This window comes from Anopheles maculipalpis, chromosome 3RL, assembly GCF_943734695.1.
Source record: "Anopheles maculipalpis chromosome 3RL, idAnoMacuDA_375_x, whole genome shotgun sequence".
Classification (NCBI taxonomy): domain Eukaryota; kingdom Metazoa; phylum Arthropoda; class Insecta; order Diptera; family Culicidae; genus Anopheles; species Anopheles maculipalpis.
In genome coordinates, this window is record NC_064872.1 from 66,266,775 (window position 1) to 66,294,271 (window position 27,497).

The 27,497-nt window shown below is 43.2% G+C and overlaps 3 protein-coding genes across 3 annotated transcripts in view; 2 read left to right on the forward strand and 1 right to left on the reverse strand.

Annotated features, from left to right (window-relative positions):
- LOC126561735 (semaphorin-2A-like) overlaps positions 1-8,385 on the reverse strand; it is a 624,320-nt gene extending 615,935 nt beyond the window's left edge. Inside the window, exon 1 of the mRNA XM_050218043.1 lies at positions 8,380-8,385. The gene's annotated coding sequence lies outside the window, so the exon portion shown is untranslated. The remainder of the gene's footprint in view (positions 1-8,379) is intronic.
- Positions 1-12,531, forward strand: part of LOC126561564 (uncharacterized) — an 85,601-nt gene extending 73,070 nt beyond the window's left edge. Inside the window, exons 3-6 of the mRNA XM_050217786.1 lie at positions 5,907-6,116; positions 6,220-6,449; positions 10,724-12,210; positions 12,311-12,531. Of these exons, the coding sequence (XP_050073743.1) occupies positions 5,907-6,116; positions 6,220-6,449; positions 10,724-12,210; positions 12,311-12,527 (2,144 nt within the window). The 3' untranslated portion in view covers positions 12,528-12,531. The remainder of the gene's footprint in view (positions 1-5,906; positions 6,117-6,219; positions 6,450-10,723; positions 12,211-12,310) is intronic.
- A 4,402-nt stretch (positions 12,532-16,933) lies between these two features.
- LOC126561484 (uncharacterized) overlaps positions 16,934-27,497 on the forward strand; it is a 100,373-nt gene continuing 89,809 nt past the window's right edge. The window contains exon 1 of the mRNA XM_050217658.1: positions 16,934-16,938. The gene's annotated coding sequence lies outside the window, so the exon portion shown is untranslated. The remainder of the gene's footprint in view (positions 16,939-27,497) is intronic.

Consider the following 27,497-nt stretch of genomic DNA (forward strand, 5'->3'; position numbering starts at 1 on the left):
TGGGAAAGGAAAACAAAGCCCTCCAGTGCCCCTCTATCGCATACATTCACAGACACACGAGAAGTCTAAGGTATACTGCTCAAGAAAAGTGTTCTCAAGACGAATTCGAATTCGAGAAGGTAAGCCACTAGGGTGCGGGTGGCGTGAGAATGTGCAGAGCTGGTCGGTGAGGACGGTGTTTGTTTTGTCCGGCGAACCGGAGACGATTATGTAGCATTAGTTGGTTCCATCCCCAAAACCGGTTCACACCAAACAGGATGACCGGAAACACACAAACACACGGGCGAAGCGTTACAGCGTTACTGGCATCACACAGAGCATCCACCACAGCTGGAGAAAGTGACAAATCCTTCACTCCGTTTGCGACCGGTCGGTTCTGGGGTTTCGGTAAGGATTAAGAAGGAGCCAAACGACATCTTTAGCATCTTCGCTTTCTGTGCGAAATGCTTGTAAATCGGGTAGAGTTGGGTGTTGGCTGTGGATGGTAAGAATTGTTTTAAGATGCTCCCAGTGCTCCCTGGCCGCTGGAAGACACCTGTGTGCCGCTTAAGCATACATTCCGATAAATCCGTGAGGAATATAAACCCAAGCATAAACCGGCACTCGTAACAGATGAGTCAACCCTTTTTTTTTGCATAAGACGTTTGGCCATAAGACGTTTGGCCGTAAGTAAAGTGGCGGCGGTGGATATGAAATCTGGTTTGGGCAAATCTCTGGGAAGCCATTTTGTTAGGGTTCGATTCGATCTGAGGAAAGTGGAAAAGCTCACTGAAATATGCAAAAAAGAAGCATTTTTATCAAAAATTGGAACACACACACAAAACCGACTCGTGCAAAAACTCACGGAAGACACACCTAAATCCCTAACCAGTCCTCAAATCCCGAACGAGATTCACTGGACAGCTCACAGGAAGCTAAAACTTTTAACTCTTTCCACCGAATGCTTGACGATATCTCGGTTCCAAAGACATACGTTTGGTGACTTCATCCTGCCCGGTTGGTCAGCTGAGCAGTGAAGAGCACGGAACGACTACCTGTAGTAGGAAAACCGTTGCAGCGGCTGCTCGTGCAAAACCGTAATGGCCCACATGAACCCAGGGGTTAAGCTAACACATGTCGACAATCAGCAAGAATCAGAATCAGTTTGTTGTTGGGGGTCCTGGGATTTAAGCTTTCGCTACTCTCGTATCCTGACTTCCGTCCGTCGTCAGGACCAACGGGATTTTGTTCCCAAGGACTATCGGAACTACCGTTCACCGAACAGGCACCGAGGTAAAACGCATCCTACACCACAAAAGGTCACTGTCGCCTTCGCCCACCCACGGGGCACCCCGTTTCCTGCCCCTGGATGTCCCAATTGCTCAGTTATCGGGAGCGAGCACTAGGGCTAATAGTTTTAAATTTTTCCTGCTCCTGCTTTCGAGAAGTACTCGAAGCACAGGGAAACGGATTCAAAAGACACATCGAGATGTGTACCTCGAGCGTCCCCCATGGCTAAAGAGGTATTATCGAGTTAACATAGGGGATTACACTTCATATTTCATATCATTTAGCAGGAGCAGCACCGAAAGGGAGCAGACCGTTGAAGGGTAAAACTGACCACCCTGAAGAAAGGACTGACCATGAACCGTGGTGTATGTGTGTGTGTATAGGTACGGAAGCTCCAGCAAAATTCTCAACCCCTTTCTCGGTTGGGTGAGTGGCGCATTGGGTTGCGTCTGAACCCGGCATATAAAGCATCCAGCGAGCTACCGAGGGTAAGAGAAACATCACACGGGAAAAGAAGTCACCCGGTGGTCAGTATCAGTGCTTACACATTCGTAAATACTTTAATCTCTCTCAAAAAGGGGTTAATTAAAATATTCTTCCCAACCGGGGCAACCTTCACACATGCCCTTGCCACACTGTGGCTACAAGGATCGTGGAACCGTATTACGATGATGAATTTTTACCTTCCACCCGTCGAGCAGGGTTGGGGAATGCTTTATTGGGGTGGGAAAAATGGGACACATTTAATAATGCACCGCTTACGTTTGCCAGTACGTTACTTGTTCGGCTGTATGGGGAATCAGAAGTCGTATCTTGTCGGCTGTATGAGGTTGGTTCAGTGGCGTGCCATGCCATTCCTATCTGCAACACTACACTTTAAGAAACATCAACCGAAAATGTGTGCAGAACAATAGCTACGCCACCGTACATGGTGCGTCTTTCGTCGCCGCTGAAAGTTCACGAACTTTCAATCCCCTGTTTGCCTTTGATGGGATTCGGTCCGCTTGGTTCGGTTTGGTTTGGTGTTCAAAATTTTCTTAAAGCAAAATTTTACTCCAAATCCTGACATACCGTTCGCACTGACAAGCGACGGCTTTGCTCCATCAGTTTTTCCTTTTTTTTTTTTTTTTGTACCAGTAGCTTCTTTACGATAACACAAAGTTCCTGGTGTGCGATGCAGCAGTACAGTAATGCTGTTACAATTATTTTCCCCCAAAAGCGTGTTATGCAAATTAAAACGCTTCTATGCGCTTTGCTTCCCATTTTTTACCATAGATGAACGTTCAAAACTGCATACAAACTGGCGAGGGAAGGTTAGGGTTTTCCTGAGGTCGGTCGCAATCCTGATGATGCTTCTTAACTAGGGACTTAGCAGGCAGCGCTTCCTTCTCAGCTTGCTCACACTCACACGAACCGGGAGGAGCTGGGTTTTGCTTCTCGATTGGCAAATAAATTTCCCATCCCGCCAGAAGAGAAAGGAGATTTTTGGCCAAAGTAGCGAAAAACTTCCCTTTTAATCATAATAACACTTGCCCTGTTTCGTTTTGGCACACCCGACGATTACCATCGTCATCGTCGGCGTCGTCGCCGTCATGAGCGCTTGCAGGTTCAGGTCCGTCTTATTATAGTACCGTGTCAGATCTGTTCACCGTCGTCATCAGCAGAGCAGCAGTGCATCCTCTGTAGTTCTTCGTGCTTACGATGCTCGTGGTGTGCTCAACACTATCGAATCCCTATGCTAAGAAAGTTGCTTGCACTTTACCATTTTCTATTTGCCCACGGTGGATGAGTTAACACCTTTCGCCCGTCTTAGCAACATCTCAGCGTGCATTCTTGAACGAGCATCAAGGCTGCTGTTGTTTTTAAGGACGATTAAAAGAATGCTTGCATGCCTCGATCGAGTGCAGGCGGCAGGCGTGTACCGTGTCTGATGGAGTCGTTTAGCACGCAGGAGGTAGGTTTGGGATTTTTTGAAGCTTTGTTCTTCCTGGAGGAAGTAATGAATTTACACAATCGATTTTAAAGAAGAAAATTGTGTAAATAAGCTTTTCGTACCATTTGAAACATCGTCAAAAGCCATAGACTCAAGAGGAAACACTATCAACGTTTCGGGAGAGTGCTTATTTATGTTCATTTTTTCGACTAATGATACTCAACAGTTACGTTACAAATTACACGCTCCTCCCCTCCTGCACTACCAATCCTTTAAGTATGAATAAAAGTTTACCATAAATTAAATAGTTTTTTAAGGAAATCCTTAGCGCGTGCAAGCGTTAATCACATATTCACTGTTTGATATCTACCAAATTTGAGCTCAAAAACTGAAAACTTCTACTAAGAGAAAAATATGCATCCTTCACAAAAAAGATTTTACACCCTATTTCTCCTGCTGGATGTGTAGTAAACCTCTTTACACACGACATTCAGCGGCGGTTCAACGATGGGATAGATGGATATCCTTTTAACAAAAGCCAAAGTAGGTGGTTTAGTTTTCATCCCTTAGCACGACGATACGAGATTCACGTCAATGGTAAAGTGGATAAAATAGAGCAGAGCAGAAGAAAAATTCTACCCCACTGCTTCACCGCTTCGTGAATTCCACGGTACGAGTTTTCCCCAACCAACGGGAACACACCAAAGCAGACGGCGCTAATCCGAATACCCGAAGACTCGAACCCTCTTAAGTTGGATGAGTGGAAATCTTTCATCCTTTATTTATAATACATCTCATAGCCGGTAAGAGAAAGAAGAGGTGTGTGTGTGTGTCTCCTGGATCGAGGATTTTCCGAGTGGGATAGGCAAAAAAAAAGGGGTTGAATCTGCTTTCACACAAACAACCTGTGTTGTGTTGTCTTCGGTCACCTTTCCTTTATCCTTTTCTGTTACTCACTTTATCCATTCTTCGTAGTTCGTCACACGGTACGATTATGTTATGTGGTTTACAAAGAACAGGACATTGACGTTGGTTTGGAGATGAATCTTGAGAGCACCAATGCCTTAACTATCACCAACGGGGTATACAGGGTGATGTCTAGTAAATATACTAACTCACACAAATCCGACCCCATACAAACGCACACAGCCACACCTACAGAAGATTATTAGAATACAATCTCCTCCTAGCCAATCCTGCTCGTATGGTGTGTGGATGAATGTAACATTTTAAAAAAAAAAATTCTGCGAAACGGGAGGCGTGCTGTGTGGGTTTTCCCGCATTAAGAGTTTCTATCTCTTACCCGAGCTTAGTAAAGGATTCTATCTTATCCGTACTTAGCAAAGGTAAGGCTATTCGATTTTAGGGAAAAAGAGTTTAAGAATGAAGTAATCTCCAAGAATTATGTCCTGTTTATGAGCTACACCTGTATTCAACGTTTTTTGGAAGATACTCTGAGGAGTTTTATAGAGCTCAACTTACAACATAAATTCAGAATGATATTTGTACAAGTAAAAGTGTATTTTAATTAATACAATCTAAGCTTCATCAATTGCTTTTTTCTGAAATCTCAATTTTGAGCCCATCAAAAAATATGAAGCAGTACTCCCAGGAAAAGCAAACATTTAATTTTGAAATTTACAGCGATTTTCTGCACCATCAGCTTTGATTTCGATTGACTATGGTTACAAATTGTTCAAAACTTCACTGCACTGAGCAATCAAAGTCCTCCGGTGCCAGCAAGCATGTCATCCTTGCGGGCAAAGAGCTCTAACAGATAGTGCGATTATCATCGGAAAAGCAGCAAAGTGAAAGATATTTCCTTCTGACAATCCTACCGCCAAGCGTAAAAAGCCAAAAAAAACCCATCGGTACCTGTCGCGCTTGATCGTCAAACGGCGGAAAGCGGATTGGCTGTCGTTTGTGACAGTGTGCCTTGAAGGTTAAAAGGCGTATCGTAAGAGATTTTCCAGCCTGCCAATTTTTCAGCCATCAGTAACGTTTTTCCTACCCTTGAGTCTTATCACTCCAGAAGGATTAGAGCGATTTGTACCAACATCGTCACGTCCATCTCCACCCAGCGTCACCTATAACGATGACTTGAAAGTCTCAATCAAAGCCAAGGAGTGTCTGAAGGGAATCAAATTTAATGAAGAGATAATTTTACGTCCCTGCTACGTCTTCTCCTGCAAAATCTTAGGACCCACCGAAGAGGGCTTCAGGAGACTTCCGCATTGGCAACTTTCTCTAAGTGATTTTGCTTTCCGTTCCGTTCCAAAAACTATAAGCTTGCTTGCGCTCCAAAGCGACCGAAGCGTCCCTGATGAAACGGTTTTAAAATGTTGACTTTATGATTTTGCAAAATAGAATTAGCCGAGCAGTAGCGAAGCTACCGACCCCGAACATTTCCTTCAATGAGGGATTTAAATTTCTCCCGCTGTGCAAAAATCCACTCCCTACGAATTGACGTTTCGAGCGAGCGATTGAACCGACACGCGGAGAACTAACCGGAAGCCGCTGAGGATGAGTTTGTCTCGGGGAGAAAAGATTATTGAAAGATTTTATCGAAAAACGTGTGGGAGTGAGGCTTGGGCAATGCTTTCGACTTGAGTGACATCACGGCGGCGCAGGCAGACTTCCGGAAATGGAAGTGAAGCTATTGATTGTGTTTCTTATTCTTTCCCTTTTTTTCGTTTCTCTTTAGCTAAATCCTTACCGCTTCATTGCGTCGTTGAGTCCGTCAGTTCGTTGCAAGCGACCCTCAACTTTGACACCCGCAGCCCCTGGAAACGACGGCCAAACATCGAAACGGACAGCTACGTCATCATACCGGCTGCGACACCATTTTGTGATATTGTTACGACCGCGCTACAGCGGCTCGGCTATTCTACAGAGATCTCCAATGCAGCTAGAGGTACGTGTTAAGGATCTATTTTTTTCAAACAAAAAAACCGTCGTTTCATCTTAAATGCCGCAACTTTTATTTATTTCTCCACCATTTCTCTTCTTCACCACAGGTTCCATATCGATCAAGAACTGGAAGTCCCTGTCACTCGATGCCATCTCGGACAATCCGCTCGTCTCGGTGAGCGACATCCTCGGCGAGCTGACCTCGGTCGTAACGCTGAAGATTACGATCCTGCGCAACAAACCGTCCCAGCTGGCCGAAATTAAGGATAAACTGTTGAAGCTGCTCATACTCCAGTCGCACACGCTGCTCCGATCGACTGGTTGCCCCTTGGATGAGGTAAGCTTTTCCGAAATGGTGGTACAAAATACTCCGCTTTGCATATCGCTAGTCAAGATGCTTCCACCGTGGCCGTGGCTAGTAATGGTAAATTCCTTGCACAAATATTTATTCTACAGCAGCTGGATGCCATCTCAGGAATGGTTCACTTTCAGTGCTCAATAGCTGGAAGGGCTGCTTCATGGCAAAACAAACCAAAAATACATTGCCCAGTGAAGGCCGGTTTTCGATGTCGATTGTCCACATTCCACATCGTTTCTATCGCGCGGATAGTGGTTTTACTTAGCTAATTCTAATTAAATTATTCTTTTCCAACGCTTTCCCCAATGTGGAGTGCGTAGAGATGCCATCCATTGGCATCGTATCGACACGCTGTTAAACACTGTCTTTAAGTCTCAGGAATGCTTTTAACTGCTGCTCATTGCGGTGGCTATATTTTCATTCCATCTGCATAGAGATTTAATGAATTTTGATTAAAAGTCGCGCTAATGCTGCGAATAGGTTTTGCATTTTCTTTGCTTTTTGGGAAAATTAAATGTAGCGTGCAGAGAACATCGTTAATCTGATATTTTTGAGTCAAATCTGTTCATTTGGTAAATGGGACTAGGGAAAATTTTAAAGTTGTACTGCATTAACAATCAACACAGTGAAGTAACACAATAAGATTAGGTGTGTCAAATACTCTCACTCACTAATTTGAGGCCTTTCGTTCTAGCTTCTAAAGTTTTGAAGTACACATTAGTGGCCCAAGTTCATCAGGATTTGGAGGATAAAATATTGCGTATTTCCCAATCGATAGTCTTATCTTGAGCGCTTAGTTATAACCCTATCTCGTACCAAAATTCTTCACTTACTGCCCCGCTTATCAAACCATGTAATGAGCTACCAATGTGTTATCAACCCTCAGATAAAACACACGATTTGTGGTATTGTGCCTTCGTGCAGAGACAGAGAAAAAAAAAGCTTACCTATCACATACGATTTTGCTATCCTCCAGCTCTAGCGCAACAACAATCTCTTCACATCGAATCAGATTGAAGTACCTGCCATAAAAGCTGTGTGCTGTGCTTCAGATTCGTCGTTTGCGAGCACCAGCTACCGGGCAACGTGCGCCCTCTCGTGAGCCGTGATTTGATGCTCTGATTGATACACAGTGGCTTTTATGTTTTATTGGGGTAATTGAAATCAATCATAAGCCACCACGGTACCGGCTTCCAGGCTAACCTTCTCCAAAGGGTGATTGATTTTATGGTGCTGCAACACACTGTTCAACGCGACTACGAAAACATCTCCCCGTTGAAGAAGCCGTTGCTGATTGGTGAAGATATATCACGCTATAAGCATTGTCTACGCTATTTTAATCATAAGTTGTCCGGACTTTTCACTGCTGCTACAGCAACCGGATGCGTTGGCCGGCAGCCACAGGAGAAGAGTTCAATTTCGCACCGAACGTCTGATGAGCAACGATTTATCCACTTCCGTCTTAACCAGTCTAACGCATGGCTGTGCTAAAACAAATGACTGAAATCTTGATCCGATTTGATACTGACGACCGATTTCGCAAACACACACACACACGCACACGCAAAGGCAAGAACTTAACCATCAACCGGGTTCAAGCTATATTTCATAGAATTAAGATTTCGAATTTCGAAAGATTATAAGTTTGCCCGGTAATCTCTTACGGAGGGAAATTAAAATTAATATCGTTTCTTAATGATAATGATTACACACACTCACACATGTACAGGCACATACACGCACATACACGCAAACAAAACTCCGAGCTTACATTAGCATACCGATACCGAGACCGGCTTAAGACGGCATAAGGCAGTGTGCTTCTTAAAGAAAGGTCGGCACCGACATCGGGCCCGTGTTCGTGAAGCACACTTACAAGCATGAGAACACTTCCCCAGCTATCGTCGACGTCGTCGTCGTCATCGTGTGAGCTTGAAAATAGCGGATTTGCAGAAAATGGCGCAAATACGCATTATGACAGGGAGGTAATGGGAGGGTGTGTGCGAAAGGATGAGCAAGAAGGGCAAAGAAGGATCTCGTCTCGACGGTTTTCTATCAGACAAACAAATAAGAAGTATTAAGTATAAGAATTTATCCCAATCCCTGCACACACACACACACACACATACATGCTTTGGATGGGGTATCGTCCAGAGTGCCGTCAAGCTAAGACGTACAGTGATGTGCAAAGTTACACGATAATATTGATATTACAAGACGGGAGTACACTTAAAAATATAAAATACCATTAAATGTTGAAAGCTTCAACTGGTGTAACACATTTCTTCACGTTCACCCAAACCTGACATCTTAAATGGTATAAATTCTCATAAATCTTAACCTTCTCAACTACTCACCAACGTTTATGTCCACCTTACTGTTTTGAAACATTCCCAGTGTGGAGGCTTTTAACAGCGGATCTGTTCCACATTCCTTCACCCTTCCGTTCCGTTTCTACCAACAACCCGGCCGACGATATCCCAAGAGATAAACACATCTTCAGGAGTATGGACAAAAGCAGCCGTGCTTGATATCGCTCACTGACGTCCGCACTGTGTCTGTGTATGTGTGTGTCTGTGTATGTTGGCATTGCGAATCCATGTATGTGAATCCTTGCGTGTTGTTCGGAATTTCTTAAGCGCAAACCGGAATTGGCAAGCGATCCTTAATACCGCTCCTACTCGAATTCACTTCCCATCCTTGCCCCTTCCTGCCCAGCAACTTCTGAATGGCTTATAATACATCAGACACTTGAAATCTTCCTGCCACTGGTTAAGCCTTTTTCCCACCCCTACCATTCCATCACACTCATCCCCAACAAGAGTGGAAAGTGGGAGCATTTGGAATCCCGAATCCGAAAGGATCACCAACCCGGCTGCCAGTATACGGTACGGCGAGCGAATCGTCTTAAAGATATTGCTGAACGATGGCGATGAACTTGCACGATGGGGGGGTACCGGTGGGTGGGGGAACTGGAGAGGGGAAGCTTTTCGGGAAAAACAAATCTATTTATTATGAGAACCTCAGCCCGAGCTTCGCGAAATGCTTATAGCAAGCGATACTGAGTGAAGGTGAAGATTTAGGATTTCCAACTCTTCCAACAGGTACTTATGAGCGTTTCGAAGATCGTGCGCAGATCGGGAACGGTTCAATCGAGATGGTTGCAAGCAAAACTTCACCAACAATAACTGGCCGTCTTCGTTTAGCAAAACTTACTTGTACTTGTACTTGTAAAGAGAACGGAATCAGGTTTGATTATCCTAATAAGCTTAGGATGTTGAGTGGGAAAGGATCCTTAGAAAAAATAGGATGGAAGCAATTTGCTATCAATAAAACCCGCGGATTGAAGGATGTTTATCATATTCCCGTCGGCGAAGGACCTTTAGCAACTAATTTGATTATTTACAAATATTTTCTCTAAGTGACCTTTGTGAAGGTACAAAATACAACTCAAATTGATGAGTCGCTTTGAGGTTAAGATATTAAAAGAATTCTCCCGGTCCACAATATCTCTTTGTAACTGCCAATTCGATTCAATGTATACAAAACGCACGCACGCGATAAAAAACGCACGTTTGCCGAAGGTTGATTTGAGTTAAACGCACCTATCTAGACCTCCTTTCATCTAGCCATAGCCTTTACTTAGGGTCGTATTGACCCACCGTATCCGTTTGAAGTGAACACGGACAGGCAATGAAGCGAAAGACCATCCGTGTGTGATAAGATAAATCAAAATCAACCACATCCCTTATTATGATTTAACAAAAAACAAAACAACGAAAACCAACAACGTGAGCCTATATAACACACCACAAGCAGGCACCGTTTGTGCCGAATAGGTACTTGAGACACTTGCTGATACAATAATACGGATATAGAACGGGTGGGTAACGGGGTTTCTGTGTGTAATTTGCCGCCTTTTACAGCTCAAGATCACCGTAAATATTATCCAATGTCGTTCGGGCGCGGACCGCAATCCATGCAGGCCGAAGCGGTCGTGTTAGTAACCTAGCGATATCAAGCGGAAAGTCTAATAAAAAGTCATTATTTACCTTTACGCCGTACATAGCTCACTGTGACACCTAAACGTGGCCACTAGGTCGTGTGGTAATCCTACCAAGTGGTTGCGGATTACCACACGCCGCCTAATCTCACCCTTCGTGCGATGTAAACGCGCTAAAACCGTGCCCCGGAAACTAATCTGCACCAACTCACTCTCTTCTTCTCTCTCGCACGCAACGGTTTACTTTCAGATAACGCTATCGCAAATATGTCGCAGCCCACTGCAGACCACGTTCCCCTTCACGCCCGAAATACCCGAGGAGACGCGACGTAACTTTGACCAGTGGTGGAACAACCAGCTGGCACCGCAACCGAACCCGATCGCTCACAAAATACTGCCGTTTGCCAACCCACAGCAGAACGATCATCTCGACTTTTCTAGTCATGGTTTTCCGAGTTTACACGCCGCCAAACGGGATGCGGCTTTGCTGGTGGGTGATGGAGGTGCGGTAGCGGCTGCCGCAGCGGCAGCACACCATGCCAGCCAGCATCACAATCTCGTTGTGCATCCGGCACTGCAGACCGTCCACTCGCAGTACCCCAACCAGAAGACACGCATGCGAACGAGCTTCGATCCGGAGATGGAACTGCCGAAATTGCAGCGCTGGTTCCAGGAGAATCCACATCCCTCCCGCCAGCAGATTCAATCGTACGTGGTGCAGCTTAACTCGCTCGAGTCGCGCCGCGGCCGTAAACCGCTCGATGTGAACAATGTGGTGTACTGGTTTAAGAATGCACGGGCCGCCCAAAAGCGCGCCGAGATGCGGCAGGGGATGACGAACGGGTTCGGAACACCTAGCATGATGCTGTCCCAGGCGGACTATATGAAGAGTTCGCCGAGTGCTCCGTCGGAAGATATCGACAATCTGTCGCAGGATGAAATGGACGACGAGCTCGATAGGCCAATGTCGCCGCAGCTTCCACTGTCGCTCACGATCCACGAGCGCAACCATCCACTAACGCCCTCGGATCAGACACCGATCAAGCAGGAAAACAATTCTGGGTCTGCGAGTCCTCCGCCGTCACCTTCGCCCAACCATGAGCACAGTTCGGGTAATTCCAACTCGGGCAATAACCATGGAGTTAGCGCTAGCGGTAATAACAATGGTGCTGGGCTCGGTGCCACGGGGCTCAGTATGAACAACAATAACAATAGTAGCAACACAAACAACAACAACAATAATGGCAACAACGAGTCCGCCAACGATTCCACACTGAACGATGAGCCGAAATCGAACTATTCCAACGAGCGGAGCAGCTCACCGCAAAGGTCATCCCGCTCGCCCGCCTCCGAGGATCTCGATATGGACGAACCGGACGTTAGTAACATGGATGACTATCGGTCACCTTCACCCGACTCCAAGCGTCAGCTGCCCTTTCCGATGAACAATCCCATGTTGTCGCACTCGATCATGTACATGTCACACTACATCCCAGCGATGCAAGGTGCGGCTGGTATGCATCTAAAGAGTGACTTCAACCCAGCCGCTCACGGTCCGCTCGGGCAGGGTGGCCTAAACCTTTCGTTCAACAGTGACGAACGGCGGAAGCGTAATCGCACCTTCATCGACCCTGTCACCGAGGTGCCGAAGCTGGAGCAGTGGTTCTCGATGAACACGCACCCATCGCATAATCTCATCCTGAAGTACACCGAGGATCTCAACCGTATGCCTTACCGGTAGGTAGTTTTGGGGAAACGGGATGCTCATAGGGAAAGAAATAACCCAACTGACACTCAACATTTCGCGGTTTCTCTCTTACCTTCTCTATCCTCACAGCCAAAAGTTCCCCCGTCTGGAGAGCAAAAATGTGCAGTTCTGGTTCAAGAATCGGCGGGCCAAGTGTAAACGGCTCAAGATGTCACTGTACGATCCGGCCCAGCTGGCAAACCTGGGCGAACAGGCACATCTGGCGGCGCTACACGATGCACCGCATCTGTCCGGGCTGCACGAGGCATCACAGTTGCACCCGTTTCATCACGGCGATCGGGATTAGGTGAGCGGTCGCAGAGGATCGCTTTTCGAGTTGCTTCGGAGCTTCGATTAAGAACCAAAGACTACAAAAACGGAGCACGTCTACGTCGGATGAGTAGCATAACCATTCCAGAGGTGTGTAGTAATGGTTGTAAAAAAATAATAAAGCAAGCAAAAGCAAGTTCGTTTCCTAGCGTTAGATGTAAGTGTACTCCGTCAGTTCCTCCGAGATGTACGGAATTGTAAGAACAAAAATCGAAACAACTAGTAGTCATTTACCGAGCACATACATCAGAAGGTGATGTAATTGTATCTAACCAACGAATAGCGATAAAACAAAGCTATTAAGGGATCACATTCCACTTCTTACACTAGACCACTTCCTTTACTGTCTCACTATCTCTTTCTTTTGGCAGTATAATTGCACAACAACTCCACCAGACTGGCCCAGACGCACACCACGATGGTTAAATATTCTCAAATTATTCTGTCACATTAACTAAGCCTATAAATGGCAGATTATTTTTGGCAAAGCTCGCAAAAGATTTTTTACTCTGCCCCCTTTTTCCCGCAAAATACACCAAGTAATCGTGGAATAATTAAAACAATAATGCATCGAGCAGTGCGACTCGCATCAATCGCCCACGCGTGCCCCACAATCGTTAAGCTCTTTTTGTGCCACAGCACACACCCGCAACATCACATTCCGCCTTTTCGAGCAAACCTAGGACCGCTCGCCGTAGCAAGGCCTCTTTTTACTTAACCATTTTTACTTTTCATATCATTCGGCAATGAATGCTTCGGTTTGTAATTCAGTTGGCAGGTCGTGGACCAAGATTATCATCCTACCACCTCCCTCATCACATTTAAAGTCCACCCCCAGGATGCTCCCAATGTCCGGATGCTCAAAAGTACGCTTTCATCAGCGTATCAACGATCAACGGTTAAAGCTTGCGTTCCTTTCCACAAACTACAGTCCAATGTAAGGTCCTCGGTCGATTTGCATTAGTGCGTGTGTGTGTGTATACGCACGTACACACACACGTGTTTACGTGCGCACGCATTCCCACTATTGCTTTGCTGTAATTTTTGCACCCACCCACGGTGGGTGCGTTTATGATCGCCATGTTGTACGCACGGAACAATTTGTGCGCTATTATCGCTTATGCCCACCGCCGAACAGTGATGTGCGAATTACGCTCCTAATTATATAATTAAAACCCAAATTGGTGAAAAGCAGTCCCTGCATACACACACACACACACACACATGCACATTTTTCATTCAGTTTAATAAAAAAAAATCCACACGTGCACTCAAACTCGTCCCCAACAACGCAGGCGAACAAAATGGTTTTACGTTCCCCCAAAACGCCATCGGCCGGAAAACCTGATTGACAATTTCATAAAAGAGCGCACCCGAACCAAAACGGTATGCCCTGCCCCCCTCCTTCCCGAATTGGGGAGGAGGGATGCTTTTCGATTGATTTAATGATGAAGAGCAACACCATCCGGCACACGTGCACGCTCCGATCCGATGGAGGCGCCTGGTAGCTGCGGAAGAGATTTTCCAGTTCAACAACAAAGCGATGTTGCTTCTCGCGAGCGAGTAAGTAAGGCTTACACATTCAACCCGTTGTTCTTGTGCATTCAGGGGAGTATCTGTGTGAGTGTGATTTTTCTTTGTTTTATACCCCTGCCCAAAGCCCCGTTTTGCGCTCTCCCGGCTCCCGCTCAGCCGGCAAAACGAGCTCACAAAAAGCTCAACAGGCAGCACCGTAGGGCCGCACGCAACTGGCATAATATTTATGATTATTTATTAATTAATAGGCGGAAAATAAACTCTCACTTCCCTTCCTCATTCTCCTTCATTTTCAACCCCCTTGCCACCTTCTCGACCCGGGGTTGGGGGATATTGTGTTAGCGGTTCCTCATCAATCAGCAGCGAGCGGATAATTTTGCGGTGCATTTCATTTTCCTGATGCGGTTCCGCCCGTACCAAAATCGTGGTTTTTAACCCACCCTTCTCTACTCATCCTGGGCCATATATTTGTTCGATGGGAAATCGATCAAACGGGCCGCTCGCTGGGCGGCACGAAATACGCGGTGCTTATTACATTATCACGTTATAATAATTTTAGTGATCACTTTTCCATGCACTTTGGGCCATTTTTCCTCACCCATCCCAACGCGTCAGCGGACATTACTGCGTAAAAGTGTGAGTGTGTGCGTGCGTGTGTGTTAAATCACTGCAAATAATTCCTTTCCCTCCGTAAGACAGGGACCTGTAATGTGACAAAATTGCATAAAGAGAGCATTTAACACACGCACACATAAAAAAAAATACGAGGAACATAAAGGAGAGCTCGGGGTCGCACGCATATATGCTGGTGGCTTGCGGTGAAACATCATCGGTTTTTGATAAATCCTCCAGCACATCAAATAGGCTTACGGTGTTACCGCTGGCAAGTGCGGTTCCACTAATTGGAAAATATCTAATGGGAAAAGCTCGTGCCACAGAGAGCAATCGTTTTTCCCTCGCCCCAATCGAGCCTAAATCGCGCGTTTTGGATGGATCCGGTGTGCGTTGATATGTGTAGGTAGCATCGATATTATTGGTGTACAAAGCGTTCCAAGCGTGAACCAGTTGCATTTCACAAAATTTTGCCAAACTTTCCCTCGATGCGTATGGGCGTGCGAGTGTACAAACAGACCACTAAACCGTAGCCATAGATAAGTTTGCCATGGATGCCAACCGTACGAATGCCGAAATGGTGAACGGATGTGATGGTTTTGTTATGATTCTCCTGTTTCTTTCTTTCCTCTGCTGCTTCCTTCTCTTGTTGAACACCTTTGTAGTTGAACTATTTATTTTGTTTTGGCTCATTTTGAGTAAGTGCAGTTGATTTAGAGTGTGTAGGGCAAAGAGAGTGAAGACGAGCAATTGTTTCATAATTTCTTCCCGTACAAAACGAAACAAATGACATCGAACGTAACACAGACATTAATGAACGCACGGTATGAAATACCCATTCCCGTTGATTAATTTCTAACTTGTTTTCTCGTGTTGCTTGCTTTTTAAAGCATTCTTCGTTTCACTTTCTTTAACTGATTATTTAATTTTATTCTCCGCTTCCTTTCTTTATTCGTAGTAAGTAAAAAACAAAAATTTAAAATCGAAAATCAAATCATAAATGACTCTTTTTCCCTTTCCTCTTTTCTCAAACCGGGGGAAAGAGAGTATAAAAAGCTAGAAGAGTACGTAGTGTAAGAAATACAAGGAAAACAAATAAACACATGCTAGTGATGATAGTGATGATCAAACACTTTACTTTGTAAATAGAAAATGTAATCGTAATATAGCGTAGTAGTAAATAGAAATAACAGAAAATTCTTTACATACAAGAACGATAGGCTCAATTGAATACGAAGCAACGTAGTTGTAAGATTTAGCTCAAGTTTAAAGTAGTCACACATTAGCACACACACACACGTAAACAATTCCTAATGCACATGAACACTACAAACAGAATGACATTTTGACATCTTCACGAACAAAACTATATAAGAAGAATCACAAAAAATAACGCAAATAGGATATAACGTATAGGAAACGCGAACAAAACGAAAAAGCTGAAAAAAATCAAGTATGGATGAAGAATAAATTGTAAAATTCTACTTACAAGCAGTATCTCAAAAAAACAGAACAAAAATACAATAAAATATTAAGCATTCTTCCGTACGAGAGTGGCAAAGCAAGTTAAAAACCCCAGATATCGTAGCTATGTAGTGCTGATGAGTGGAAGAAGAAAATATTCCCGCAACCAGCAGCTATATTTAGAGGACGTTTTAAGCAAACTTAACATAATGACAACAGTTCCACTAAACGGTTCCAAAAGGTTTTGCGATGCAGGTGGAATATGTGAGCCATAGCTAGAAGATAGAATTCATCGTATCTTGCCACTACTTTAAATTTCATCCCCCGTTTAAAATAAACACACACACATACACACGCATTGTAAAGAGACACTAAAAATCAAATACGTAAATACAATACTTCAAACCTGTAATGAGTAAAAATGCAAGCAAAATGCAAGAAATATAAAATAGAAAAATCGTACATGAATTATCAAACAAATTAAAATTCTTTTTTCACTGTTTGCATACAAATGATGACAAGTTAAAAAAAAGTGTAAACAACATCATATAATTACGGATTTGTGGCCATCCCAGTCGGCAGTCCTTTCTTTTATTGTGCAAAAATCACGCCACACAACCAAACCAGCGAACGCTTGCTGTAAGATTATAAATTTCTGCACTGATTGCAATGCGACTCAATGTGAGGATAATTTTCATTGTTCAACAACCGTCTAAGTCGTGGTTGTGGAGGGTGAATACCCAAACAACAACAGCAACAAAATAGAAAAAAAGGTCGTCAAAGTATAACCCTCAACATATCTCCCTGTTTAAGGGTGAGCTGGTAAGAATAGGATCTCTAATCTCTTCGCTACTGCTCTGTCCCTTCACTTCACTTCTTAGCGCGCTGGATGCGTGGCCGATCCACACTCTCGATTCGATACTTACGAGCGTTCCCTTGACGCTCGATTTCATACGTATGCGTTACTATGGTGACAGTGTGAGAGGATGCGTAGTAAAGTATGGATAAAGCATAAGAATCTTATTCGCGCTTTCCGCACAAGCCCAAAACAATTTAAGGATGATTTTCTATCCTTCCTATTTTTTGTTGTCTTGTATGAGTGTTGGAAAAGAAGAGGAATTTTTTGCATCTTTCCGCTCTGCCTAAATGAACGGGTTTGTGTCAAACTTCCCCGGTGGGATGGGACGATGGGTTGAGGTTTTTAAAATTGATAATAAAAACATTCACGCCGCAGTTAATTACAATTACACGTAATTCTTTGCGATTTGACACGTTTTTAACGGTGCGTTCCGGGGATGGGCCGATTTTTATGTGAAAAGGATTCATACGGTGCCGTTGAACCGTTGAGTTTGGAATCCGTCGTCCTAACCAAAACCTCCCAATTCAGAGCATTCTAAGCCATCCCGACACATCCTGAAAGAAGAGGGGATCCTTTAGGTGTAAAAAGAACGGAACAATAAATCTTAAAACTTTCCATACACATTCACGGGAGAAATTTTCTTTCCCCGTGGTGCCGGCGGCACTGGCTCGTCGACTCACCGGTATGATAATCGCGGAACCACCGGTGGAGAAAGGGCAGGATTTTTCACCGCACACGCCCGCAAGTGTGAAAGAAAATAGAATTAAATTATTATTATCTCCAAACGATTATGTGCATGATTTATTGTCTCATAAGATCTCTTCTGACCGTCTTAACGGGAAGCCTGGGAAGGTGCCGCAAAACAGGCACACTACTCTGTGTCGCACAAACTGGGATGCTAGGATAAGGGAACGAAAACGAATCTCATTTCATCCCGACACGCACCTCTACCCACCCCAGTGGGAGTTTGCAAGAAAAATTCACCTATTACCTGCTTTATTCAAGAATTTGTCCTTCGCTCAGTGCGGGCGCGGGCTCTAAACTCTCCTCAGATTGATGCTGGGCAACGTGCTACCAGGTTTTCCCGTTCGCCAGCTTATCTACGAACCTGGGAGCTGATGGTGTTGGTGGATGTGTTTGCTCCGGTGGGCTTACTCAATGCCCCACCGTGGTATGGGAAAAATGAATGGCGTACTTTCCGAGCTCTTCACAAGGTTCGTGCGGTGATCGTGCGCTCGTCTCGTCGTTTGCAAGTCGTTTAATCTCACCGGTAGCTTTTGCGGAGTAATTTATGAGTCTTACAGGGTCCCTCGGATGGTTTTTTTTTTATTTTATTTTGTGTACCTCTCCTGCTACTCATCGTCAGGAGCTTTGAACGTAGTGCTTGTCAACAAGGAGCGTTGGGGAGAACGGAAAGGAGGTATGTAGGTGCAAGTTCTTGCTGTGGTTTTATTTCAAATGCACGTTTAAGTCATTCATGCATCCCATTAAGCAATCTCGACTGATTTACAGATGATTAATCTGCTACTTCTCGTGTGAACAGTGAAGAGGAGAGTGTTAAAGTCGTATGGAGTCACATATCTAATGAATTTTGTTTACGATCTTTACATAACACACGAATATTCCTTCTTACTTCGTTTTGTATCTGAGTAGCAATCCATCTCTTTGACAATCGTAAATATGAAATACAATTTTCTAGAGATGAAAAATTAAATTGAAATTTTAGCGGCGCCATTCTTCACATGGCAGGATCAGATTTCAAATTCGTTCTAAGTCATTTCTAGGTACCTAGGTCTGATTATCCAGCTGCCACCAGACGCAGGATACAACTTCTCGAGGCTATAGTTCCAATATAGAACAAAAATTCAGGCGTTAACTTGAACTTAGATTGTTTAAATACCAACAGAAACTTATCACCTCGTGCATAATTTGCTGCATTTTTCTGGTATCCTACCAGAAAAATTACGATAAATATTATTACAATGGTTATAATTCCTTCATCTTATTCTTCTTGGCTTAACGACCTCTAAGGTCGTGCCGGCTATAGAAATGGCTTACTAGACTTCTGATACCACGAAGTTGGATAGTCAGTCCTCACTACGGACAGACGGTCCGCATGGGATTTGAACCCCGGTCCTGCCGTTTGAAGACCGGCGGGTCGCCCTCCCAACCCCCCCCCCCCCCTCCTACCCGCCCCCGGGTTATAATTTATTCTATTTAATTATGATCAATTTGTAACTAAAAAATCTGTATAATTTCCTTGCTTGGTGATGGCTCAGTGGTGATGTGGCAACAACGCCGGTTTTCATACGAAAAGACCAAGTTTCAAATCTCATAAGGACCGTCCCCCAGTAGTGACAACTGACTATCAAACTGCGTGATATCGGCCAGTCTAGTAAGCCATTCAATAGCCGTCGTGACCTTGCAGGTCGTTATGCCAATAAGATGAAGAATTTCTTGTTAAAATCAGAGGTCTCAGCGGACTGGCAATCCAACTACGTACTATCAATGTGTCTTGTAAGCCATTCGATGGTTGACGTAACATAAGTGGTCGTTAGGCCAAGAAGGAGCATACAGAGAAAAAAAAGTGTAAGTGTTTCTTATTGTCTTTTGATTAATTTTGGTTATTATTTTATAATATGATTAATATTTAGTTTAATAAATCTAAAATCAACAAATTATAATTTAGTATTTCAAGAGCCAGGTAATTAACAAAATTTAACTCAAGCAAGAACATAAAATTAAATTAAAACAACAAATAAATTGTAGAACAACCGTAGTACAATCACTGCAAACATTCTGTTTAATCATTCAAGTGCTACAGTGAAGCAAAAGCTTCTCTAACGCCATCTCTAACCGACTCAACGCAACGCAAGAAACGAAATCAAAACCATACATGCAACTTTCACAGCCGAAGCAAAAGTAAACCGACCCAATCTTATCAACTGTAACTAATCAAAACCATCAAGTGAATCGGTCCTGTTTTCGGCGCGCCCAAAAACCAAGTACCACCCGACCAATTTAGCCAGGCCGGAAAGCGCCTTACATAAACACACTCATCCCCACACTGTTCGAGCCCAAGTCGAAGGCTTAAACGGGCTCACCGGCAAGTGCCTGCAAATCATACAATCCCCGCTCATACGTGGCGTTTACTTGGGTGCACCCCTTCAAACGAACTATTTATGACCGTTTCCATAGCCTCGGTTGGCGTGTTTCCTCACAAGCACAGCAACTACACTAAAACGGCGTTGGACGCTATTATAGAGCCTTACTGGTCCGAACCAGCCGGCACCGATAGCGCAATGCTGTGGCACTGTGCGAAAGATCCGCCCCGTTCCACGTACGTAAAAAGGCTAAAGCTTCCGTTGGCTACATCTTCGCATATTAATGTTAAGAAAAGATTATTTTCTCTTGCACACCATGATGTGGCCGTATAGCAACACTTGCACGTATACGAGGTTTCGCTCTCTCTTTTTCACTCCCTTACCACTAATTACCAAATATCTCCTGCCAGAACAAACACCATGTAAGAAGATGCCGCCATGTCCGTGGAAAAGAAAAACAACAGCGCAAGGAAAATTTAATGAAGGTTTAATATTTATTAATTTATTGCATGCGGGCATAAAAGATAATTTATTTATTATCTTTCGCCCGCTTTCTGGGTGAGGAGCGGAAGCAAAACGGGATCAGACCAATTGGGCGAAATGTGTGCCGCTAGTACCAGTGAGCTAGAGGACGCAGGATACTTCATCCTAGATGAGTTGGTTTGACTCCACCTTCCTGGCGCTTGCGGGGAAAGTCCTCACGTTGTACACCATTCTTTCACCATCGTCGAGTAGTTTCTTAACCGTTTTTCTTTTCCATTCACATCCGGAAAGTGTCCTCCCACCTTTTAATGCTAACCTCATCGATCGTTTCCAGCCAGCCCCTGGGCACGGGCAGTAAATCTTGCGCCACCCAGCAGCTCACCCCGGAAGCTGCCACGTGATTATGAATGGGCACCCGTGTGCTTAGGGCTGATATTTTAGTTTCAAATACCGGGGTGGGTGTGAGCTTCAAGAAGTTTCACCTGAGCCTTACATGTCTTGCAGGACCTTACGTGGAACCATTTTAGGAGCCAGCGCGATTCCGCCAGCGTTCGCCGGTTAGTCGGATGATAAGGGAAAGGTTGGGCCGAGGGTTATTAATGTGTTCGTCATTAAGTCGGAAGGTGATGATAGGGATACTCCAACTGTTTTTAGCGGTTATTAAGAAATATTCCTTACGCTCGTTACGGAAACACTCGGTTACGGGCGGTTTATTGCTTTACAAACAGTGGGGAGGATTTTTATTTGCTCGCGATAGTTTTGTGAGGAAAGCGAAACTGTTCGCTTGCAATTAAAGATAATTGCCTGTAGAAATTTAATGCTAATTTTAATTACAAAATTATAGTAAACTAGCATTCAATTTTAATTTTTTTAATGATTATCTGCGCAAGAATTCTGTTTGAAGATTGTAACAATGTTTGCATATTGCTATTGAGAGATATTTTTCGATGTTTTATTCCTACCTTATCGTAGAGTGCCATATAACAGTTAATTATTATTTTTTATTCTAAAGAAGAAGTAGATAACAGTTTCAAGAATAGCTTTAAAAATTTTAGTTGAGATAACTTACTTACATTAAACTTCATACCATTCGTGTCCGGTTATCGTTATTTTTGAGAAACGCGTTGTAATACGCCTAGATGTATGCAATTTAAATTAAAATTAAACCTTTTTTTATTCAAAGTTCGTGTATCCTTTCTTATTGTTTACAAGATGAACATACAATTGTGATGAATCGCGTTTGCTGCTAAAACTAGCTACAATAATTACATGACATCAATTATTGGCAGGAAAATGGACCACAATAATAGGTGAGAAAATTAACAACCTGCGTCAACGGAATGCCTTCGGAGCTAGCTGAGTCTTGATCGGTTCCCACCTGGGATTAGTTATTCTTCACTAACATCGGAGAAGTACCTCCAACTCGTAATAAGAACGCTGGAGGGCAACACTGATGTCTTTATTACAATTAAGCTACATACTTATATACTAAATGACCATTTCGTCAACAGCGTTGTCATCGTTTATTTAGTAACCTAGATTTTAAGGTACACACTTGCGTGTTTGTAAAACGTTGTGTCTCTTTAAAACTACTTCTTAATTCGCTTCCATCTGCACTACTTTCTATTTTATTTCCGAGTGCTAGAGTTTTTAATTTTTTTTTTCATCACAGCGTCAGCAACAAAAATGTTCATTTACAATTTAAATGAGTCTCTCTTTTTCAAAGGCTTATTTTAAACAGCATCGTGTTCATTTTACTAAAAACTAACAGTCTTTAATTGAATTGCTTTAAATTTTTATTTACTTTTTATCAGTGCAAAATGTGAGTGAAGATATCTCTTCGAAATTGCTGACAGCGTATTGTTCAAGTGCTAAAAAGCTACCCAAACGATTCCAGCCCAGCCAAATATTGTTGACAATGCTGGACCACGCCAAGCACCCACAGTAATCACATTTTAAGCCTAGCCACACCGGGCTAGCAAAAACTATCCGAAAAACTACATTTCCGAATCGGCCCAGATAGCGTCGTTCAAACCTGTCAGACCAAACCTCCGACATTCCGTGTGACATCTTCCGGTTCTGCCTTCTGCGCTACCACCCGGCAGCAGGGATTTGAAGCAGCTAACTGTCTTCGGGAGGCAAAATTATTGTTTGCCCTAATGGTGTGAAAGTAGTTGGTCTCATCACATCGACCACCGCCCCGGCACCGCTGCTCTCCTTTGGGATGATTTGAAGTTTTGCGATGATATTTGCAACGGTTGATGCTGAAAGCCGGCACTGCGATGGATTTCGTTTCCGATGTTTGTGACGGTAGCGGAAATGTAATCTTGTCTTTCCTCAACCACTGAGAGGCAGAGAAAGAGAGAGAGAGAGAGAGATGAGACATCGTGTCTTGCAGTATAATTTCATAAATCTTTATCGTAATAGTAAACGCGCGAAACGATGAGCTAGTGTGGCCGCAACGCGCGGGAAATTAAATTATGAAATAGTGTTTCATTTTGAGGACTCGGGAAATCGTTTAAATCACTTTGAATGAGTTTTCCAATAAATCCACATACAGTCGCCCTGCTTCTTGGTGGTTCATACGGATAGTAAAAGCATGAAAAATTGTTTTCATAAAACGATCCTGCCTGTCTGTCTTTATATCTCAGTACAACTCATGGCTCTGTATTTTTTGTTTCATTCTTTCTATCTTCACCTTAACATAAGCATTCCCAGGAGATAGTAAAAACACAGCTCCCGTCACATACCCGTGCTCCCATGACAAGAAGGTGGAAATTTGAATAAAATAGAAATATATGCTCTACATAATTTTTCTAAATCAGATTTTTATTACATTTCCCACACACACATGAGGGCACGCTCGCGCGCGCTTTTTCTCTTTACCAAACGAAACAGACATTGCGCTTCTATTACTGTGCCTAATAATTCACACAGGGACGTATAATTCACTGTGGAGTTGCGGTTTTTTGGTTTCTTATTCACTCCTCGTGTGTTTTTTCGTGCCTTCCCGTCGTTCATTTAGTTTAATGTGAAATATTGTTCCGATTTGCTCGGCCAGCATTGGTCCCACTGGGCCAATGAAGGGTGAGCAAAGGCTGTGTGCCTGTATGCCAAGACTTACAACCCATAAGGTAACGTCGGTGAAGAAGTGCTGCGATGGAATGCTAGTGCTGGTCGGGATGGTCGTACGAAAAGAAAACCACCACATCCTTATTTTCTCATCACTTTTCCTAGCGCTTCTTCCAACAGCGGTAGCCTACCGTTGGTACATATTCAAATTATATCCCCGTGGCATGCTTGCTGGCTCGTGAAGTTTTTGCAAAGCGGTGAAACAAAATCTTAAATTAAATCTTACTCCGAAACTGAGCAAATAAACGTTTACCTCCGGCAACTGCCAGCCGCTTGCAAGGACGCAAATCATTCATGATCTAAAAGTTTAGATAAGTATTTATCTATTTATTGTTCTTATTTATGCTAGCTCGGTACCGCCGAAACGCAGCCACCCTCCCTGGGCGATTTATTTGACGTCCGGCCGAACGAAAATGTTCTTACCACACGTGGTTTAGTGGGCGTTAACGTGTCGTGTTTTGCATGCTATCCGCAACATGAGGAAAATAGATTTTTCACCTACCTCCATTGCCGTCGAAGAACTTAAATGTGTGTATGTATGTGGTCTGCCAGAGGTGAAGCTTTGATTTATTGGACGCCGACATAAATTTCACCGAGGCGGATTTAAATTGGAGACGGCTTTTTATGGAACGGTTTTCTTTGCTGGGAACACATTAAATATTTTCGAATGACGTTTTATTGCTATAAGATAAGCAGGAAAATCATTCTAAGCGCGAGGAATGTAATGCTATCGATAAAATCTCCTGTTATAGTTTATGATTGTTACAGATCGACCAGCATAAATTTTTTTTTTGTTAAAGGAAACATAAAGGAAACAGCCGATTGCATACCTTCAGACGTTTTAGTTTAAAATTAGCTTGAACGAAGTGGCTCAAATTGATTCGTCCATTCGATACAAGGATAATATTTACAAGCAACGTTAACAGTACATTTGGCATGATTTTATCATGAATGATTTCGTGTAAGTCGTGGCCAACCATACATTGACTCATTTCGTGAAGTTTATTATTCAAAACCACCATACATTAATGCTTTAGTCTCCTGTTTAAGTTGAAGGTGCATTAAAAGCATTTAACGCCCTTAGATGTTCTCATCATTTCCAAAGAATAAGATGTGGCGAACTCGAAGTATGTTTTGAAGAGATTTCTATGTTCTAATCGTTATTGTTTTATGTTCAGGAAACTTTTTGTACGACTTGGCTGATCCAAATCAACTGATAAACGCTGTCCTATTTTGTCTGGCTCGAAATCTAAGACTAGATTTGTCTAAATTTAGGTACCTTCTAGAAAAAATAAATGCTAAATTTACACAGGGTCACAAAATATAAACAACAATATTTCAAATCAATCAATACGGTTATTAAAATCGATCAAGTTTTTGTTCCCTCCATAACATACTTCAATCTATCAAGGTTTACACGCACGTCGAACAGCCTTAAAAACCTTTCAAATATTCATTTTAATCTCTAATCTACTCCATCTTCGATTGGATTCTAAAACACTGCCAAACATTTGCATGCATTAGCGTTTGTGTGACCTCTATCGTGATTACCTATAACGGGGATTAGTCATAGCAATTTCATTTCCTTTCTCCACTTATCAAACCCTCCACATATGGAACCAGTGATATACACACACACACACACACGCAAAAAAAAAGAAAAACAAATCTATTATCTTGACGCAAACTAAAACATCAGCATCTTTTCACCGTGGATTTATACTTTAACATCTGTCCACAGTAGTCCACCGTTGTTTTTTTTTCTCTCAATCACTGTATCAGGCCAATCGAATCTTTGAATGTTCGAATATTTTATTGGATGATATTATTACCCCCTTTTTTACCACTCACCGAGCCTGTGTATATGTTTAGTTGTGTTACAGATACATTTCGAAAGAGTGAGTGCCGGGAAAAAAAGGAGAATTCGCACGGCCAGTCCTTCCCAAAACCCTCGTCTAACCGCGCTCATGTCGTGATGGCACTTCTAGCTCACCTAGCAGCATAAGTCGAACCATACACATCCACAAACACATTCCAAAGAAGGCCCGCTAAGCGGGCCGACCTTCTAAAAGTCTGCGGAATGGAAAATCCGATTTAAGGGAGAGAGAATAAAAAAAAAGCGAAAGGCCGTCCGCGGGCAAGATTTGCTTTTGTTTGGTACGAGTTTTACACTCGTTATGCGATTTGCCTGTCAGTAGAAAAAACGGTTAGGCAGCATCGAGGTTTTCAGCTATTTTTTTCGAAAGGCCAGCAAAATGTGTAAGCTCATGCTTATCCTGTTATACGGGGAACATAGGCATAGGCTTCGCCAATCCAATCGAAATTGGAGTGGAGGGTCTCGTGAGGCACAACATGTTCATCGCTGCTTCTTACATGCTAATAATGCTATTGCTTTGGAGGATATTCAACGAAATGTCAAGCAGTTTCGCTGCAAACTCTATTTGGCAGTTTGATACGATTTACTTAACGAGGATGTGTAGGTAAACTGGACACTGATCCTTTGGTCTCTTACTCATGGTCTCTCATTCCGATTTCCATTCATACCGCGCGCAGGAGCGTCTCTAACAGTAAGAAAGCATCCTAAACAAATAGACATCACAACGCTGGGCATTTCCGAAGATAAATATCCCATCTTAAAGATGTTTCCTCTGCCGTTACATACGGTCATTATTTTTACCTCATAATTCGTCACCAAAACTATCATCCCCGGTCAATTCGGTTTTCAATTAGACAAATGCATCAACCAAATCAAAGAATGTGTGTCCTTTCCGCCCCCATGCATGACATGTCTTCTCTTGTACGGCGATACGGTACCGGTAAACCTGGTGCCGAATCCGACAAAACGTTTTGCCGGATTCGGCCGCGCTGTCTGGTATAGGAAGCACGTGCCGAACCTAGATGACCGATTAATTACGATGATCAAAGTCTCAAAGTCTCTATTAAAACTGATTCCATTAGCCGCATCGGTTCGACCGGTCTTACGAGAACACTCTCGTCCATATCCATTTTCGGCTGGACATGCTGGGTGTAAATAATATTTTCTTAACGTTTTTATGCAAGCAGTTGGCTGAAGCGAATGTTTACCGAAGCTGTCGGAGTGTTTACTTAGGAGCGAGATTTGTTTTTTGCATAGGAGCAATCCACCAACAAGCCAGGTGCGAGCTGGAAAAAGCTTCCAAGATTTTAGTTAGAATCCAATGGTGGGTTTGGTTTTATTTGCTTTTTTTATTAGCTAAATTAGCTAACAATCTTCGAAATTCGAATGACAAAACAAGAGTATTCAATGCTGAAAATTGATAAAACACGAAAAAAGAAAATGTGACTCTATTTACTACCGTCCAGGGCGGTTCTTCATATTTCACTGTACCTTTTATCATTTTTTTCCGGACTAAACTTTTACTAATATTGCATCTGATAGAAAACTACCTTCTGGCGCTATAATGTTCCAGCACTTTCTACACATAAATCATCCCATAACGCTTTCCGCCAGTGAGAGAAGGGAACTTTTTCTAATTAATTAACCTGCACGGCACTGCTCCCGAAATGAGCGATACAAAATTTGCAAGCAGAAGAAAAAAAGGTGTCTTATCATTATAACTAGGAAGAAATTAAGAGAGAAAGAGACGAAAAAAATATAGAGAGAGAAAGAGAGAAAAATACACTATTCCACTGCAAATGAAATGGTAAAGAAAGATTTCTTCTTACATCCTTTTATTCCTTTTATTCGTGTGCGCCCATTTTCCTCCCGGTATGTGCA